At 59.2% G+C, this 19,711-nt stretch overlaps 1 protein-coding gene across 1 annotated transcript in view; it reads left to right on the top strand.

Annotated features, from left to right (window-relative positions):
- Window positions 1-19,711, top strand: part of ZFYVE28 (zinc finger FYVE-type containing 28) — a gene marked incomplete at both ends in the record, with an annotated part of 111,971 nt that overhangs the window by 74,329 nt on the left and 17,931 nt on the right. The window contains one exon of the mRNA XM_082838349.1: window positions 2,232-3,518. Coding sequence (XP_082694475.1) covers window positions 2,232-3,518 — 1,287 coding nt within the window. The remainder of the gene's footprint in view (window positions 1-2,231; window positions 3,519-19,711) is intronic.

Here is a 19,711-nt window from a genome sequence, read left to right as displayed (position 1 = left end):
CATGACAGAGGTGACAGCACAACAGTGGAGAATGGTTCGCTTTTTCCAATGAATCGCTGAATCAGCAAATATCCGTGTGAGGACAAAGATCTGTGATACACTCCTATGAACACGTCAGTTCTAGGTAGACTGCAGATACAAACGTGAAAAGTAAAAGAACGCTTTCAGAGGGAACCATCGAGTACATCTTTGTGATCTCGGAGTAGGCAAAGATTCCTTCACCAGGGCACAGAAGCACTAATCACAGAATAAAATGACATTTCGAACTTGACTGGAATTTAAAACCTCAGTTTGTCAAAAGACACCTTTGAGAGAGTGAAAAGGCCGCAGAGTTGGACACAACATCCAATAAAGAACTCAAATCCACAATACATAAAGAACTCCTGTCGGTAAGAAACAGACAGTTAACCCAATAAAAAATGGGTGAAAGTCCTGAACAGGCACTTCTGAGAGGCTAAGGGTCCGTCAGCGTATAAATGGGTGCACGACCTCCTGAACGAGCAGGATAGAGCAGTTTAAAACCACGACGAGATACCACTGCACGCTCACCAGAGACGATGAAGTGGAAAAGTGCAAGTGCCCATGAGGGTGTGGGGCATGCAGAGCTGTCGGCGGGGACACACCCCTCACCAGCACTCAGCACGCGTGCTTGCAGAAACACACCCCATGCTCCCCAGGACAGGGGCTCAAAGATGTGGGTCCCTGGCAGCCAGGGCCCCTCCGGGGTGGGACAGCTTCAGAGGTGAACTGTGATGCGTTTCCACCAGGAGACGGAGTGATCTACAACGACCGCGAATCTCACCAGAGAGGGTTGTCAGAGCTGGCACAGGGAAACAGAATATGCGATTAAGGGGAGTTCTCTGGTGGTCCAGTGGTTAGGACTCTGCACTTCGGCTGCCAAGGGTGCAAGTTCAATCCCTGGTCAGGGGGAACTAAGATCCCACAAGCTGAGCACCCAAAAAAACAACAACAAAAAAAAAACCAAAGGCATAGGAAAAATAAAATGTAATTGCACATAAAGGTTTAAAAAAAAGTGTGCAATTAAATTTAGATTTCAGATAAACGATAATACTTTGTTAGTGTAAATATGTCCCCAGTGGGGGCCATTTGGGACATACTTACTCTAAAAAGTATTTGCTGTTTATCTGAAATTCCAGTCTAACTGGGTGTCCTGTGTTTCGTCTGGCACCTCTGCACAAACATAGCACTGGCAAACATGCCTGCCACGGAGGCGTGCAGACCGCAGATTGCCGTCTATCTAGAGAAGGAGAACAGGGGAGACCACCGCTGTGGTAGTCGGGATCGTGGTCACGGCGAGGAGTGACCAGGAAGGCACGTGGGGGGCGCTGGGGAGCCCAGGTAGCGCTGTATTTCTTGATCTGGGTGCTGTTTGCAGGGTGTGTTCAGTTCATGAAGACCCACAGCTGAGCGGTTCTGAGCACCTTTCCACGTGTTTCCCCGACTGCACTGGGATGTTGAACCAGGCGCTGAGACCTCAGGCCTGAGCTCTTCCCGGCGGAGAGCAGCATACACCGGCCTGTGGGACCCACTTTGGGCTCATCCCCGTCGTGGTCATTAGAGTCACTCCACCTTGGGTGTCGGTTCAATGCCGCTCCCCCCAGGGAAGGCGCCCTGCTGTGCCCCCTTCTGGTGGCTCCTTCCTTGGCTGCCGTGGTCATTATTGTACTTCAGTCTTCCCTCGTAAATATTTATTATCTGTCTCTTCCTACGGAACCTGCTCAGCAGGGACCATGCCAGTCTTCCTGTGTCACCCAGGGCCTGGCACATAGGCAGTGCTCAGTAATATTTGTTGAAGCAAAGGATGAAAATCTATATATAAACCAATATATATCCTTTCACTCCTGAAAGTTTTTATTAATTGATGTATTGATGAATAATTTATAATTTTATTAATACAATTTTATTTTATTAATTTATTAACATATTATCACGAAGAATCAGGGTTTTCAGCAAGAGAGTTCAGAGTCTCACTTTTAAGCAAGGGCACATTCTAGAATCACCGTCAGCCACCCACACGGCTGTTGTCCTGACCTGCGGCCCGGGGGACCCCTGGAGACGCACCTCTTTTGGTGGAGGAAGCAACATGGTGGGAGGTTAATTGCAGGCAGTGGACACCGTGTTGCTCTCCTGCTGGTGCCGAGCCCACTCGGCCTGGGGGCTGGTGTGGCCTCTGGGACCCACGCTCTTCCTTTCTGTCTTGACGCTTGTAGGGATTTGCTGCGGACCCTGACCGAGGAGGAGCTTCACACGCTGGAACGGAACCTCTGTATTTCCCAAGACGTGGAGTTCCCCATCCGGGCGGACACCCCGGTGCCCCCTGCCCTGGAGCCCGCCCTGCCCGCACCCCTCGGCCCGGCGGGGCCCAGGCACGCAGAGGCGGAGCTGGCGTGCTCCGTGCAGGACGACGACCAGGAGCTGGAGCAGCTCAGCCGCATGGTGCACAGGGCTGGGGACGCGATGTCCTCTCTCCTGTCCCCGCCCAATGCCTGCCAGTCCCCCGCGCACGGGCCGGGCGCCGAGCGCGGTGCCCTCGGGCAGGCATCCCCGGGCGGACCACGGCTGCCGCCGGGCAGCGACGAAGAGGAGGGGAGGGTGTTCTTCATGGAGGATGTGGACGGGGCGGCAGAGCCCCCGGGCGGCCGGCGTGGGCGGGCGGGCGGCCCCCAGGAGAGAGGGCGGGGCGGGGAGAGCCGAGGGGCGGGGGCCGGAGCAGCCGCCGCAGCCGAGACGGCGGAGGACCTGAGCGGCAGCAACGGCGTGCAGGGCGACCAGACGCGGGCCGTGGGCCCTGGCTCCTGCAGCTGCCCGGACTCCCAGCCGCAGCTGGATGGCTGGGAGGCGAGTGCGGAGGACGCCCAGACGGCCGAGCTGATCGCCCACCGGACGGGGGGCATGAAGCTCTCGGCCACGGTCATCTTCAACCCCAAGTCGCCCGGCTTCCTGGACTCTGCCCTCGCCAACCCAGAAGTCCTCGGAAACGGCGTCTCCCCGGGGGAGCCGGCGGCCGAGGGGACGGAGGGCGGCCCCCACAAACTCAGCGCCACGGCTGCCAACAGCCTTCTGAACTCCTGCGTGTGCTGCAGGGGCTGTGCGGGCAGCAGGGAGGACGCGGCGGAGAGCCTGCGCGGCAAGTGCGGCTCGGGAAGCGTCATCCGCTCCTCTTACGTGGGCTCCGCCAAGGCCTGCGCCAAGGGCTCGGCCGCGGGACTGCTGGAGGTCCGGCCTGCCCCGGAGGCCTTGCCCACGGCGCTGGGCGTCCCAGACCCCGGGCCCTCCGAAGACGCCCCCGGCGGGCAGGAGCCCAAAGCCCCCACTTCCGACAAGTGCCTGGCACACACCTCAGGGCCCCAGGTGGACGCGGCAGACGGGCTGCCTGGAGGGGGCGGCGGAGCGAGTGAGCAAAAGGAGGCTGAGGCCCGGCAGCCCTCGGAGGCCGGGGAGGAGAGTCGGCGTGGAGGGGCGGCCGGGGAGGAGGCCCAGCACCTGCCGGGCTCCAGGTAAGAGCCGCTCTGGCCCCTGGACTCACCTCTAGTCGGTTTAGCTGCTGGTCAGGCCCTCCTGGACCCAGTTGCCACATCCAACCGAGAAGCGCCCCTCGTAGCCCCGACCGCCCCGTTTCTGGCGTGACGGGCGCCTTCAGGTGAGTGGGCGCAGCTCCGGGCCCTCGGTTCGCCCCTTTTCACTGCTGTGGTGTGGCCGGCGTGTGCGGACCGGCCGGGGCTGGGCCCCAGCACCCACCTGACCGGCGTGGTGGCTCCCGTGGGCCGCGGTTAGCCACAGAGACCCTCAGCCCTGCCCCGGGGGCAGCGGTGGGATCCCGAGACCACCCTGGGGCAGATTCTCGGGCAGGGCCCCCAGGACCCTGTTATCTCCCCCAGAGGCAGCTGAGCGGGCAGGGTGCTGTGACACCCTGGCTCCTACACATCTGGCTCACGGCAGCTCTTCCTCCCCCGCCCCACACCCGGGACTTATCCTGAATGAAGCAGATTCAGCCAGCACTGCCCCGGTGCCCACCACATGCCCCCGACCCCCATCCTGGACGTGGGAAAGGAGGAGCCGGGCTCAGCCTTGGGGCCTCACACGCGGCTGTTGCGCTGTCCTCTCACCAGACCCTGCCTCGCAGGCTCCCATCCTGGCTTCACTGTGTGTGAAGGGAGGTGGGAGGATGGAGAGAGGAGGGGGCTCAGCCCGGACGCTGGACAGGCCCCTGCCCGCAGCCATGGGAGCTGTGCACAGAGGTCAGCAGGGAGGGGCCATCTGGGTGCAGGGGCAGACGCCTTGCAGGCCTGTGCAGCCACTGCCGCCTTCTTCCTGGAGCGACGTGTGGCCAGCTCCTCCAGCAGTGGGCAGGGGCTGGCCGGGAGCCCGTGGGGTTCAGGGCCGCTCTTTCTTCTCGAGCTGAACTCCGAGGCTCCGCCGCAGCCTTTTCTGTGTGGGTTCTGTAGGCACCCCCCAGCCCCTCGCAGCCACGAATCTACTTTCTGGCTCCGTGAATGGACGTTTCATAGAAGTAGAATCCCTCGTTATGTGACCTTTTGTGTCTGGCTTCTTTTGCTGAGCATCACGTTTTCAAGGTTCACCCACCTTCATGCAGGTGTCAGGATTTCCTTTCTGTGGCTGAATAATATTCCACTGTACGGATGGACCACATTTGGTTCATCTGTCGATGGGCGGGTGTGTCGTTTCCACTTCTTGGTTATCATTGAGTAATGCTGCTGTGAACATCTATGTACAGGTTTTTGTGTGGTTGTGAGTTTTCAGTTCTTTGGGTGTCTCTGGAAGAGAATTAGTGCTTCACACGGTGCCTCTGCGTGCTGAGGAGCTGTCACCGGCAGTTCTCATTCCCTGGTCACGTGCGAGGCTCCTGTTTCTCCACATCCTCGCAAATACTTGTCATCGTCTGAGATTTTTTTAAGTTCTTTTGATCTCCAGGCGCATCCCACTAGAATACACAGCTGAGTGGCTGCTTTCAACTCACTTGAAATCATTCTGTGTCTGAGGTCGTGCCCAAGTCTTACCCACAGCAGGTTAATTTGTTCCATTTACCATGAGCTGTACAGAGATTTCCATCTGCATTTAATTTAACTTTATGATTATGTGAAAAATTTGCCTGGTTCCCGGCCAAATCTACAAAATAAGATATATCTAGAGAAATCTGTCTTTCTACCTTATTCTCCTTCTCTGCTAAAGTTACAGTTTTCCAATTTTTTATAATTTATCCTTCAATTTAAAAAGTAGAAGCAAGGATGTACACACACACACGGAAACACACACGGGCACACACACACGGAAACACACACGGACACACACACACGGACGGACGGGCACACACACACGGACACACACACGGGCACATGTTTTCCGCTCCCATTCTTTGGCAGAGGACCTCGTCCTTCTCTGCCTTGCTTTCCTGACCTGCTAGCCTGAAGGCCTGTGGCCTGTCCATGACAGTTTCTAGAGGTGTCTCCACTGTCAGTTTCAGCCACGTGGGACCGCACTGTGTGGCTGGACCACCGTGCAGTCAGGCCCTGCCACCTGCCTTGTGGCTGTTTCCAGTCTTGCTCTTACAGACGGCGCTGTGATGAGCAGCTATTTTTTTAAAAAATATTTATTTATTTATTTATTTGGCTGCGTCGGGTCTTAGTTGCGGGACGCGGCATCTTCCTTGCAGCACGCAGGATCTTTCGTTGCGGTGTGTGGGCTTCTCTCTAGTTGTGGCACGTGGGTCCAGAGCGTGCAGGCTCAGTAGTTGCAGCATGCGGGCTTAGTGGCCCCATGGTGTGTGGGATCTTAGCTCCCTGACCAGGGATCGAACCTGTGCCCCCTGCATTTGAAGGTGGATTCTTAACCACTGGGCCACCAGGGAAGTCCCAATGAGCAGCTCTTTGTGATGAGGCCATTTTTTAGGTTCAAGCCCAACATCATAATGTCCAGTGGAATGAATTCTTGTCCACAACCTGAGGAGCGGCTTCCTCCCTCAGGGCCTCCAGCTCAGTGGCCCAGAGTTGATTGGTAAGGGGATCATTTTCCTACGAGGCTGGTATGAAGCCATCACAAATTCTTCGACCAGATACGTGGACTTTCCAGCTTTTGACCTGCCCCCCTTTTCTTGCTGTGTCCAGGTGACAGTCAGTGAACACTTACTCTGTCTGGAACCCCCTCCTGCTTTCCTGACGTGTCCCGCCGTGGACACTGCTTGTTCACGTCAGTCCGGCAGCTTCCCAGGCCTCCTCTGGCTTAGCACAAATGCAGAAGCTGAGCTGAGAAAAGGAAACAGCCTCCGTGGAGGCCTCGGGAGACGCTCCCATCTCCCAGGGAAGCATTTCCACAAGGTGCAGAGGGTCTGAGCGTGGCCGGGGGATCAGGGCAGCCAGGCCTTTGGGCCAGGACCGTGGACAGCGGCGCCCGGGGCCCAGCACCGCGCCAGGAGCAGCTGAGAATCAGGTCAGCAGGTGGCGCCCGTGCCCTCCGCGGGCAGCGCAGACATGGGGAGCGTCATCCCTTCGCATCGCACGTGGGTTCCTGGGTGGCTGAGCAGGGTGCGGGGGAGGCGGCCCAACCTTGCAGAGCGTGACCTAACACGAATGGAGGGGCCAAAGCAGCCTGTTGAAACAGACAGACACAGAAGACCAGCCTCACACAGGCAGCAAGTTCACCGGAACTCGGACGGCGAGATCCCGGGCGTTGGTTGGCGTTGTTAGTATCATCTGTGCGCAGCCTCCCATGAACACAGCCAGGCTTGTGTCGGGTGCAGGTGACCCCCCCGCCCCTGGCAGCCGGAGATACGGACGCCAGAGAGGTTGGCACCCGCCGTGGCTCGAAGTGCCTAAAGGGGCTGGCATCACCCTTGACCTGACTGAGCGAGAGCCCGTCTGTCTGGTGACGTGCTTGGTCATCACTCGGCCGTGACGAGCCAACATCCTGAGCTGACCATGAGGCCGCCTGTCCAGCAGGTCCCCCTGTGGCCCCTGCCATGCGCGGGAGTAGGAGTGACCGCGTGTGTGGCCCCGTGCGTGAGTCAGACGGGTGCAGCCTCAGACCTCGGTGCCACCTTTGAGTCGGGTGCCATGAAGGGGACGCTCCAAGCCGCGACCACGAGTCTGCTTTTGGGGCCACGTTCCCCGAGGACGCCTGGAGTGTCACCTCCCACACAAGCGGCGCACAGCCTCCGGGTGGAAGGACGGGGCTGCCGGGGGTACGGCGCAGGCCGGAGGTGGGTCCTGGAGCAGGGGCCCGGGCGGGAAGAGCCCTGCACGTTCCCCCAGGCCCTGTCTTCAGCCGCACGCAGGCCGGTTCCAGCCGTGCTGTTGCCCGGGGTAGGGGACGTCGCCCCAGCACAGTCGTGGGCAGAATGTTTCAGAACCCAGTGTCCTTCAGATCTTTTCTTTCTTACCTTTTCTGTGCTTGAAGATTAAACTTTTTTGGGGAAAACTTAGCATTTTTAAAAGCTTCCTGTTTTTTGCCTAGACTCACCTCATCAATCAGAACTGTCCACACTCTCGAGGCTGGCAGGAGAGCTCACTTGTCTGGAGGACGGAAACTCGCCCCCTCTTGGGTCTTTTAGTAAAGTGAGTTTCCAACCTTCTTGAAAAAATAACACGGACTCTTGCTTTTTTCTAATTACAATTGTGGTCCCCACTCATTGTAGAAACTTATGAAAACATAAAGAAGAGTAAAAGAAGGAAATAAAAACCATTCCAAATCTGGTGAGCAGTTTTGTTATTTTTTTCACTTTTATTATTTTTTTCACTGAATATTATTTAATGATCATTTATCTGCAAAATTCATTAAAACACAGTATTCGTAGGACTTAACGCTAACTTGCTGTACGTTTTCCCATTTCCATATTTTGTCGATTAGCCTTGTGGTCCCTCTCCTTACGGTTTTGTGTCTGTCTCTGGGAATCCACCCTTAGGAGTAGAGTCGCCCCAACAAAGGCATGACCCTCGCCGTCACACTCCCCTCCTCAGCGGTAAACCGCCCCCCCGCCCGACACACCCACACACCCACACCCCACCCCCACACCCCCACCCCACCCCCACACCCCCCACCCCACACCCCACCCCACCCCCACACACACCCCACCCCCACACCCCACAACCCCACCACACCCCACACCCCCACCACACCCCACACCCCACACCTGCCACACCCCCACCACAGCCCCCACACCCACACACCCCACACACACCCCACACACCCCACACCCCACCCCCCCACCCCCCCACCACCACACCCCCCACACACCCCACACCCACACACCCCCAGCCCCACACCCCCACACCCCCACACACCCCACACCCACACCCACACCCCACCCCACACCCCCCACACCCACCCCACACCCCACCCCCCACACCCCCACCCCCCACACCCACACCCCACACCCACCCCACACCCCACACCCCCACACCCACACCCACACCCCACCCCCCACACCCCCACCCCCCACCCCCCACACCCACACCCCACACCCCCACACCCACACCCACCCCCACACCCCACACCCCCATCCCCACACCCCACACCCCACACCCCCACCCCACACCCCCACACCACACCCCCACACCCCCACCCCCCACCCCCACACCACACCCCCACACCCCACACCCACCCCACACCACACCCCCACACCCCACACCCACCCCCACACCCACCCCACACCCCACCCACCCCCACACCCACCCCACACCCCACCCCCCACACCCCCACACCACACCCCACACCCCACACCCACCCCCACACCCCCACACCCCACACCCACCCCCACACCCCACACCCCCACCCCACCCCCACACCCCACACCCCACACCCCCACCCCCCACCCCCACAACCCACCCCCCACACCCCCACACCACACCCCACACCCCCACCCCACCCCCACACGCCACACCCCACACCCCACACCCCACACCCCACACCCCCACCCCCCACCCCCACCCCCCACCCCCACAACCCACCCCCACACCACACCCCACACCCACCCCCACACCCCACACCACACCCCCCCACCCCCACACCCCACCCCCCACCCCCACACCCCACACCCCCACACCCCCACCCCCCACCCCCCACCCCCACACCCCACCCCACACCCCCCACACCCACCCCACACCCCACACCCCACACCCCCACACCCCACCCCCACACCCCACACCCACCCACACCCCCACCCCCACCCCCACACCCCACACCCCACAACCACACCCCCACACCCCACCCCCCACACCCCCACACCCCACCCCCATCCCCACACCCCACACCCCCACACCCACACCCACCCCCACACCCCACACCCCCACCCCCACACCCCACACCCCCACCCCCACACCCCCACACCCCACACCCACCCCACACCACACCCCCACACCCCACACCCACCCCACACCACACCCCCACACCCCCACACCCCACACCCACCCCACACCACACCCCCACACCCCCACACCCCACACCCACCCCCACACCACACCCCCACACCCACACCCACCCCCACACCCCACACCCACCCCACACCCCACACCCCCACACCCACACCCACCCCCACACCCACACCCACCCCACACCCCACACCCCCACACCCACACCCACCCCCACACCCCACACCCCCACACCCCACACCCCCACACCCCACACCCACCCCCACACCCCCACACCCCACACCCACCCCCACACCACACCCCCACACCCCCACACCCACCCCCACACCCCACACCCACCCCACACCCCACACCCCCAGCCCCACACCCCCACACCCCCACACCCCCCCACACCCCCCACCCCCCACCCCACCCCCACACACACCCCCCAACCCCCACACCCCACACCCACCCCACCCCACCCACACCCCCACACCACCCCCACACCCCACACCCCACACCCCACACCCCCACACCCCACACCCCACCCCCCACACCCCCACACCACACCCCACACCCCACACCCACACCCACACCCCACCCCCACACCCACACCCACACCCACACCCCACACCCACACCCACCCCCACACACCCACCCCCACCCCCCACCCCCCACCCCCCACCCCCACACCCCACACCCCCACACCCACACCCACCCCCACACCCCACACACCCACACCCCACACCCCACACCCCCACCCCCCACCCCCCACCCCCACCCCATACCCCCACACCCCCACACCCCACCCCCCACCCCCACCCCCCACACCCACACCCCCACCCCCCACACCCACCCCCACCCCCACACCCCACACCCCACCCCCCACACCCCCACACCACACCCCACACCCCACAGCACACTCCCACACCCCCACACCCACCCCCACACCCCACACCACACCCCCCACACCCCCACACCACACCCCACACCACACCCCCACACCCCCACACCCCACACCCACACCCACACCCCCACACCCCCACACCCCACACCCACACCCACACCCCACACCCCACACCCACACCCCACCCCCACACCCCCACCCCTACCCCCACACCCCCACACCCCACACCCCACCCCCCACACCCCCACACCACACCCCACACCCCACACCCACCCCCACACCCCACACCACACCCCCACACCCACCCCCACACCCCACACCACACCCCCACACCCCCACACCCCACACCCACACCCCACCCCCCACCCCCACACCACACCCCCGCATCCCCCCCTCCCCGCAGCACTGTCGGCACTGACTCACCTGGGAAGCAAGGTGGAGTTCCCTGCTTTGCTTTGTGTTTCTCTGGTGATGGTGTCCCTGAGCATTTCCTCCTGATTCTTCTGCAAATTGACCCTGCCTGTCTCTTGCCTGTTTTCCAGTTGGGTTTTCGTGTCTTTCTCGCTGCCTTGGAAATGTTCCTTCTGCCTGGTGTCTTTGTTGCAGGTCGCTTTCCCCAAGTTGTTATTTGCCCTTTGGTCTCATTTGTTGACGTGTCTTCAGTTATGTTCTGTGTAATCAAATTCGTGAGCATTCTAGAGACTCGGGTCCTCTGCCTCTCTTTCCCTCCGGTGGGTCTGCGGTGCCGGGGGACATTCCCCTCACTGCCTCCTGGTGTCCCAGGGTCTCCTTCTTTGCCGTTAACTCTGCTCTGCCCTGGTGCGTAGTGAGAGGCCCGGGCCGGCTTCCCTTCTGAGGCTGTCTCCGGCCACTGGAGGGGGCCAGGGGGCCGGGCCCGAGGGCCATCGTGACGCATGGGCAGGCCCACCCCGGGCCCTGGCTCAGGGCTCAGGAACCGTCACCGCTTGTGCCCGCGGTGGGCTCGGCCTGCTCTGTGTTACTCAGCTCCGCGGCTGGCGGTGCCTTTGCCTCCCCACTCGGTGGGCCTCCCTGGCCGTCGTTTTGGTTAGAATGAAAGGAACCTGGAAGAGCACAGGCCTCTGAGCTTCTGCCCTTAAACTGGTGACCTGTGCCCCGACCACGCGCTCCTTCCTTGCTGAGCGTGGTGGTAATGGCAAAGGGTGGACCTTGGGGACATCTCCTCGAGGGGCCTTTCCGACGCGCGGTGCTTCCTCGCCTGCCTGGGGGGTGGCGGCACTGGAGCGTGTGTTCCTGCGGCGCGAACGCAGCGGGAGGGGGTCCAGGGGAGGAAGGGCGCCCGTGGGCTGGCGGCCACTTGAGGAGGGCCAAGGGCCTCTTGCTAGCGCGTGCCTCCGTGCCTTGCGGCTCCTCCGCGTCGCCCCCACCCTGGCCCTCACTCACCACTGCTGTTCGGGGCTGGGACTTGCCTCAGCCTTCGCCGCTCCCAGTCCTGAGCCGCGTCGCTGCCCCATCACCGGTCTCACTGCTTCCTGGCCTCACCTCCGCTTTCTCACTCCCCACGGGTGGGGTGGCAGCTGGACAGGGTGGTCGCAGACGTTGCAGCGTCGCTTAGTCCTGGGCCGACAGCTCTGTGCTTCGCCGACTTTGCTCTTTTTCCGCCTGGCTCCGACTCCGGTGGACGCCCCGCCTTCCTGCTAGCCGCGGCCCTCCGGTGCTTCCACGCAGGCTCCACTGCGCTTTGCCGGGTGGGGACCCCAGGGACCTGGGGATACCCTGGGTCCAGCCCCGAGCAGCTGGGGCTACAGAGAGGAGGCCACATCCTCTGTTCCTTGGAGCAGGGCCCCGGCCCCCCAAGGCCACTGCCTGCTTCCCTGTACGGAGGGGCTGCTGGGATCCTCCCGGGTCCCTCCAGGCTGCACCACGAGTGCCTGTGGGCCTCAGCCCGGCCTTGCCGCCCAGCCGGGGGGAGGCCGGATGCACTGGCACGGCTGAGCTTCCTCGAGCAGCATGTGGTGAGCGAGTCTCTGTCACTGGGAAACGTTCCCAGAGGCCCAGGGCTGCACTTCTGACCTGCTCTGTCCGCACTTCACTGAATCCACTTTCCCTCCAGCAGATGGCGTCAGGGGCCGGTCAGCCCCTGCCCTGTCCCAGGGCCAGTGCTGTCCACCAGCCTCCATGGCCTGGAAGGATGTGCGTCCTTTTCCAGTGTATGATCAACACCCACGACCTCTGGTGCTGGCCGTCAGCACTGTGTGGGGTGTCCTGGGGCGCACGTCCTGAGCTGGCACCCCCCAGGGAAAGGGGCTGTGAACCAAGGCATGGGAGTGACAGGGACGGAGCACGGCCTGGACTGACTGACTGCTCAGTGAGCCGAGACTCAGGACTGCCCCGTTGCTGGGGGCCGCTGGGGGCTCCGCAGGGGACCACCTCCGGGATGCGGGGACAGGGTGGGGCTGGATCTAACCCTAACCCCTTCCTGGTGGCTGTGTGACCCTGGGCACCAGCTCCTGCCCCACCCCCGCCCCCAGCCGGTGTCGGGGTGGACACATCGCGGCTGTGTCGCCAGAGCCTCTCTGGGGCCGGGCAGTGGGCGCAAGCCGTTGTCCCCGTGGCAGGTGTCCCAGCTGCCACGCAGAGACCCGGGGTCTCCCACCCACCTCCTGCCCCAGGAAGGAAAAACGAGAATGACTGAGCGGTTTAAAAATAGAGGAGAACTTGGAATTAATGAGACGCTTGAAAAACAGATTAGGCCTAATGACTGTCATCAGATGATGGGGCTCCCGCGGGGTGAGAGAGAAGCCAGGCTGAGTACCGGCTTGGGGTCAGAGGGCAGGGCTGGGTCTGGGGGTCCTGGGAGGGGTGCTGCCCTCCTCCTAGATGGGCCTCCCCAGCACCTGGAGTCTTTCTAACTAACTCACAGCTGGGTGTTGAGCTGCTGTGTTCTGGGCCGGGAGGACGGCTTGGCCGGGGCAGCAGCCACTGTTTTGGGCTGGAGAGGCAGGTGCAGGGGCGCTGAGCCCAGCACCCAGGACAGCTCCTGGCCCGGCTGCCCCCCAGCGTACCCACCCCACCTCACGATCCCACCCAGTGCCGGCCTTCAAGGCCCCTGGTCCCGGAGAAGATAAACTTGACTCCTAAGACGCAGAGTGCCGGCTGGGTGCAGGCGGCTCCTTCAGCGAGCACCTGCCCTGGCAGTGACTTCACTGAGACCTGAACAGAGGGGCCCAGGTGCCAGAGGAGCAGAGGGGGCAAGAGGAGGTAGGGGTGGGGAACCCCAGAGAGCTCTGGAGGGCAGCAGGGCAGTGATGTTTTTCTGGGAGGAAGGTCCGGCATCCGAGGCGGTAGCATGTAAGCACGGTGAGAACACAGTCTGGTATCTTAAAGTTGTTTTAAACAGCTTTATGGAAATATAACTGTCGTACGATGAACTGCAGCGTATGAGAGTTCCGGTTCCTCCACAGCCTTGCCAGCCCTCAGCGTGGTCAGGCTTCTTACCTTTAGCTGTTCCAGTGGTGTGAGTAGTGTCTCATTGCAGTTTTCACGTGCATTTCCTTAAGGACTCATGACATTGAGCACCTTTTCATGTGTTCACCTGCCATCGGCCTATACTCGTTGGTGAAGTGTCTATTCAGATCTTTTGCTGTTTCTTTTCATTGTGTTGTGTCCTTATTGAGTTTTGAGAGTTCTTTATTTATACTGTATACAAGTCCTTCATCAGATATATAATTTGCAGATCGCTTCTCCCAGTCTATGGCTTGTCTTTTCATTCTAAGAGTAGCTTTTGAAGAGGAAAATTTCTTAATTTTGAGGAAGTCCAATGTATCCATTTTTCTTTCATGGATTGTGATTTTGAAGTCCTATCTAAGGGTTATTTTCATAACCTAAAGTCACAAAGATTTTTCCTCTGTTTCTTCTAAAAGTTTTATACTTTTAGGTTTATGATCCATTATGAGTGAATTTTGTATATGGTGTGAGGTATGGATCAAAGTTTTATTTTGTTTTTGCATAAGGATAGCCAATTATTCCAGTATCATTTGTTGAAGACTACCCTTTCTCCACTGAATTGCCTTTGCATCTTTGTCAAAAATCAGTTGACCATATGTTTCTGGATTTTCTAGTCTGTTCCATTGATCTGTTTGTCTATATTGACACCAACATCACACTGTCTTGATTATGGTAGCTTTAAAATGAGCCTTAAAGTCAGGTAGTATAAATCTACAACTTAGTTCCGTTTTTTCAAAGTTGTTTTGGCTCTTCTGGGTCCTTTGTATTTCACATGAATTTTAGAACCAGGTTGTCAATTTCTACCAAAAAAATAAAAAATAAAAAAAAAACAAGCCTGCTAGGACTTTGCTTGGAATTGTGTTTAATCTATAGATCAACTAGGGAAAAATTAACACTTTAGTAATACTGAATCTTCAAATTCATGAACACAGTGTATTTCTCCATTTATTTAGGTCTTTAATTTCTCTCAGCAGAGTTTTATAGTTTGTGTTGTTGAGGTCTTGCACATCTTTTGCCAGATTTATCCCTAAGTATTTTATATTTTTGATGCTGTTGTAAATGGTATTGCTTTATAATTTCAGTTTCCAGTTGTTCATTGCTTATATAGAGATACTTGATTCTTGTATATTGATCTTATCTCCTGCAACCTTCCTAAACTCACTTTATTAGATATGGTAGTTTTTATGAAGATTTCATCAGATTTTCTACACAGATGTTGTCATCTGTGAATAAAGCCAGTTTTATGTCTCCTTTCTAATTAGATGTCTTTTACTTCCTTTTCTTGCATTTTTGCACTGGGGAGGACCTCCAAGTACAACGTTGAACAGAAGAGTTGACACAGGACATTTTTGCCCTGTTCCTGTTCTCAGAGGGAAGGCATTCAGTATCTACCATTAAGTGTGATGTTGGCTGTAGGATGTTCATAGATGCCCTTTTTCAGGTTCAGGAAGTTCTTCTATTCCCGGTTTGCTGGACTTTTCTCAAGTACTTTTTCTGCATCTTTTGGGATTGTCGTATAGTTTTAATTTTTTAGTCTGTTAATGTGATAAATTACATTGGTTGATATTCAGATGTTAAGCCATTGCATTCCTGGGATGAACCTTACTTGGTCACTAGGTATTATCCTTTTCATGTACTGTTGGCTTCAATTTGCTAAAATTTTGTTAAGGACTTTGCATCTGATTGTGAGGAATGTTGGGCAGTACTTTTCTTTTTTTGTAATGTCCTTTTAAGGTTTGGGTATCAGAGTAATGCTGAGATCCTCACATGAGTTGGGGAACATTCCCGCTTATTCAATTTTCCAGAAGACTTTTTGTATAAGTGGTATTATTTCTGACTTAAATATTAGTTAGAATTCATCAGTGAAGCCATCTGGGCCTGGAGTTTTCTTTATGGAAAGGTTTTTAACTACAATTTCAATTTCTTTACTAGATATATGTGGTGGGTGTCAGCAGCTGCTTTGGGGCCCTGCCCAGCTCTGCTATACCCCCCACCCCCTTGAGCCCTGGCAACACTGTAACCTCATGAGTGAACAAAGCTGGAAGAGGCAGATGTGCCAGGTGTGTCCAGATGTGGACGCGTAGGACCTGCCAGGGCAGCTGTGGGATCCATGGAGGGGTCGCCATAGCAACACAGGAGGCCACCTGCTGGGGCTGCCACCCTCCCTCACACGGCACCATTGCATCAGGCCCTCCCCAGCTCTGGAGGAGGAGCTGCCCCTTGTTTCACAGACCCACCTCTGGGGGTTGTGGCCGGCGGATGAGATGGACCTGGGAGCCGCTGGCTCTCCCTGCCTCTGGACTCCAGGGGGACCAGCCTGGGTGGCCTTCCTCCTCTGAGCACAGCCTGTGGCCTGTGACAGGGGAAGTGGCTCTGACGGAGCCCAGGTCCACCCTGCTGGCTGAGGCCATGCCATCAGTCAGTTGCCAGGCCAGGATGGCTCAGTGAAGACAGCAGGCATCAGGCAGGGTGTCTGCTGTCTGTCCCCTCTGTCTGGCGAAGCCGCAGGTTCCCAGAACTTCCACAGCCCCTCAGGGCTCTGCAGAGTGTCCCTGGTGACGAGGGGCTGGCTGCGGCTCCCTGGCTGTTCCCCACAAGTGTCGCAGGGAACGTTCCTTCTGGATCACCGTAGTGATGACCAGAGACTCCAGGTGGTCACAGTGGGACGTGTGCCCACAGACCAGCCTGGGGCAGACCTCGGGCACTCCTGGACTGGGCCCTGCTTGATGCCCAGCTCCTGCATGACCTTCTGGGGCTGGCCTCTTGGACCACGGTGGTGGTGGGAGCCTGTGGCCCTGAGGCCACTCCCCCACCCCGAGCCTCACAGCTGGCACCCCCGGCCCTTTGCAGAGGCTGTGATTAGCCCCGTGTTACAGACCCAGGGCCACACAGCACAAGGCAGACTCGCGCACCCACCGTCCCACCCCCACTGTGAGTCCTTCTCCAGAGGACCGTGGGTGGTGGTTACTGTTTTCCCATTTTACAGACAAGTAAACTGAGGTTCTGGGAGGTTACATTCTCTTGCCTAGACAGCAGGGGAGTGATGCCCGAAGGCCCTCAGCCTGAGCTGTTTGACCTCTCCTAACTTCCCAGCCCCACCCTGGGAGCCCTCCCCACGGCAGGGCCTCCCCTCCCTGCCACCAGCCCAGGGCCCATCGAGGGCAGGTGCACCCAGCTAGGGCCTCATGTGCCCCCATCCCCAACCCCATAGCAGGTGCTCACCTGACTTCACAGACAGGGGCCTAACCTCCTTAGCGCCAGGCCCTCTTCCAGGCTCCCGGTTGGTTTTCCTGGGCGCTGGCCCTGGGGCTGGGATGGGGGCAGAAGCCCTTGCCCCTGGGGAGGTAGGCCGGTACTTCTCAGATGCTGTGATCAGCAGCTCTGTGGGGAAGTGGGCCCTGAGGCCAGAATCTGCGAGAAATGCCCCACCCGGGTACAGGCAGGGCTACGGGGCGTGTGTGCGGTGGACAAGCAGTGCGCCAGGAAGGTGGTGGGGAGGCGGGGAGGCGGGGAGCCGTGAGGGTTCCGGTTCTGCAGGGGTAGCAGGCAGCAGAACCAGGTCGGAACTTACAGGTGGCAGGCGCCGGGTTGGTCTGCCCAAGGCTGGGGAGGCGGAGTCCTCGGGCACTGTGGGCCCCGCGTGTGGCCCCCGGCTGGGGTCTTCATGGACTTACAGACGGTAGAGTCACGCCTCTTGCCAGGCCGTGCTTCCTCCCCCAGGAAGCCCTCCCTGCTGCCTGGTGACTGCCCCCATCTGGCATAGGCACTGGTGGGATTCTGATGACACGATACTTGCTTCTGTCTCCCCAGATGGGAGCCCTGATGGGCCTGGGCAGGGCAGGAGCCTGTGGGCTCAGACAGAGGTGGGCAGGGGACAGTCTGGAGAGCACAAAGGATGCTTGTTCCCTACAACCGGCTCATCTCACGGGACATCAGTGGTCGTGCTGCTTAACTAGAGGAAACGGGAAATGAGCTGGTTTTCAGTGTCTTGTTTACATTTAGTATTTGGAACCAAACTGCAGTCTTTGCTGTCCTTCAGTGATCTCCCTGGGGGCCCTCAGAGGTCCTGCTGACCTCGTGGAATGGGAACAGCAGCCGTGAGGGCCCCGGGGAGGTGAGGCAGGGGGGTGGACTGCACCCCGAGCGCCGCGGGATCCCACAGTGCGGATCTGTGTGTGACGGTGCCTCGTTAAAACCCTGTGTTGTTGTTTTGACTGTGGACTCAATGCTCTGTTTCCTTAATCTCCAGTCTTGTGGGAATCCAGTGGGAAAGTACTGCAGCTTCCGGGGCATTTGTCTTAGGCCAGGCACGTCCGCTTTCAACGCACTGTCCCTAGTCCTTGCCACGTGGGTGTAATTATTCCCATTTTATAGAAGAAAATGATGAGGCCCGAAACCATCCCTCAAGGGACAGCGTGTGAATCAGACCCCGGTGGGCATGAGTGCGGCACGTGGAGACCGCTGCTGTTCCCGTGGTCACGGGAGCCTGAGCGTGTGTGCTCTCATGTCACACTCGTCCCCACACCCACACGTGCCCCGACGGCTGTGCAGGCCTCCACCCTTAGGGGCCTGCCCACTTTCTCTCTGTGTGCATGTCGCTGTCCTGGCCCCCACCCCGTGGCCACAGGGACTGACCAGTGAGGGCCAGGCTCCTTCCCTGGGCCTCCCAGGGGGCTGGTGGGGGACCCCAGTGGTGCAGGCCCCTGGCTGCCCTGCCCTCCCCAGGACAGATGGCGCTGGCCCGCGGGGAGGAGATGGCTGAGGGCACAGTAAGTGGATGGTCCAGCCTGACAAGCTACAATGTTTTCCCATAACGACGGTCTCTCTTTAGCACGTAACACACCTGGGATTTCATTTAAAGTCCTTTTTGGTACTTTCCCTGGCGGTCCAGTGGTTAAGACTCCGCCCTTCCATGGCAGGGGGCGCAGGTTCGATCCCTGGTCAGGGAACTAAGATCCCGCAAGCCACACAGAGTGGGCACCCCCTGCCAGAAAAAACCTTTTCACTTTTAAAACATGACAGGATTCATTTTTAAAGGGATGCACAGATAATATGCAAATAGATCATATCTTCTAAAAATATGAGCTCTAGCGCAACGTGTTCTAGAAATGGGTTTGAGAACCACCGTAGAACCAGGTCTGGTCACAGGTAGGCAGGACTGGAATATGTGAACTCGAGGTTGCAGCCGGTCCTCAAATGAGATGGAAGTCAGGGCTTGTCTGGGCAGAATACGTATCGGGTCGCTCCTGGGGGGGTGAGACCTCGGGGTGGTCCTCATGAGCCCTGTGGTCTCTGCTCGGAACTCTGGGGAAGATGCAGCTGTGATCTTCTGGGAGGCTGTCATCACGGGTCTGAGCGGCCCCCACCCCCTTGCCAGTTCGGGGCCCACCGGCTGAGGGAAGACCCAGGCGGGGAAGGGCCGTCTCCCTCCCAGAGAACCCTGAAGGTGCCCCGTCTGTGAACTACGTCGGTGTGCCCGCTTCTTTGGACGCTTCCGTCCCTCGGGCCCCCTCACTGTGGCCTCACGCTGCCCCACCAGCGCTCGGGCACCGAGGCGTCCGCCATGCGCCCGCCCTTCAGACGTGGTCGCCCTTGTTCTCACGGCGCCCACCCGCGATGGTTTTCCTGCCCGTTCTGGGCCTGAGCAGCAGGGTCTGGGCCACGTCACCCCCTGGGTTGCCCGGCGGATGAGAGGTGGACTCGGGACTGGACCACAGCCTCCCCTCTGGACTGGTGTCCTGTGGTCCCATACAGGGCACTACAGACTGGGCAGCTTCAACAGCAGAGATGTGTAGTCCCACAGTCCTGAGGCCCAGAGGTCAAGCTGCGGGCTGGGCTGCAGCCCTGCTGGAAGCTCTAGGGGATGGTCCTTCGTCGCCTCTTCCGGCTCCTGGCGTCTCCGGCGGCTCCTGGGCTCGTGGCTGCATCACCCCAGTCT

The sequence above is a fragment of the Leucopleurus acutus genome (assembly GCF_964270905.1).
Source record: "Leucopleurus acutus genome assembly, chromosome: 4".
Lineage (NCBI taxonomy): Eukaryota > Metazoa > Chordata > Mammalia > Artiodactyla > Delphinidae > Leucopleurus > Leucopleurus acutus.
The sequence above is the reverse complement of the archived record's forward strand: the minus strand, read 5'-3'. Positions and strand labels throughout refer to the sequence as shown.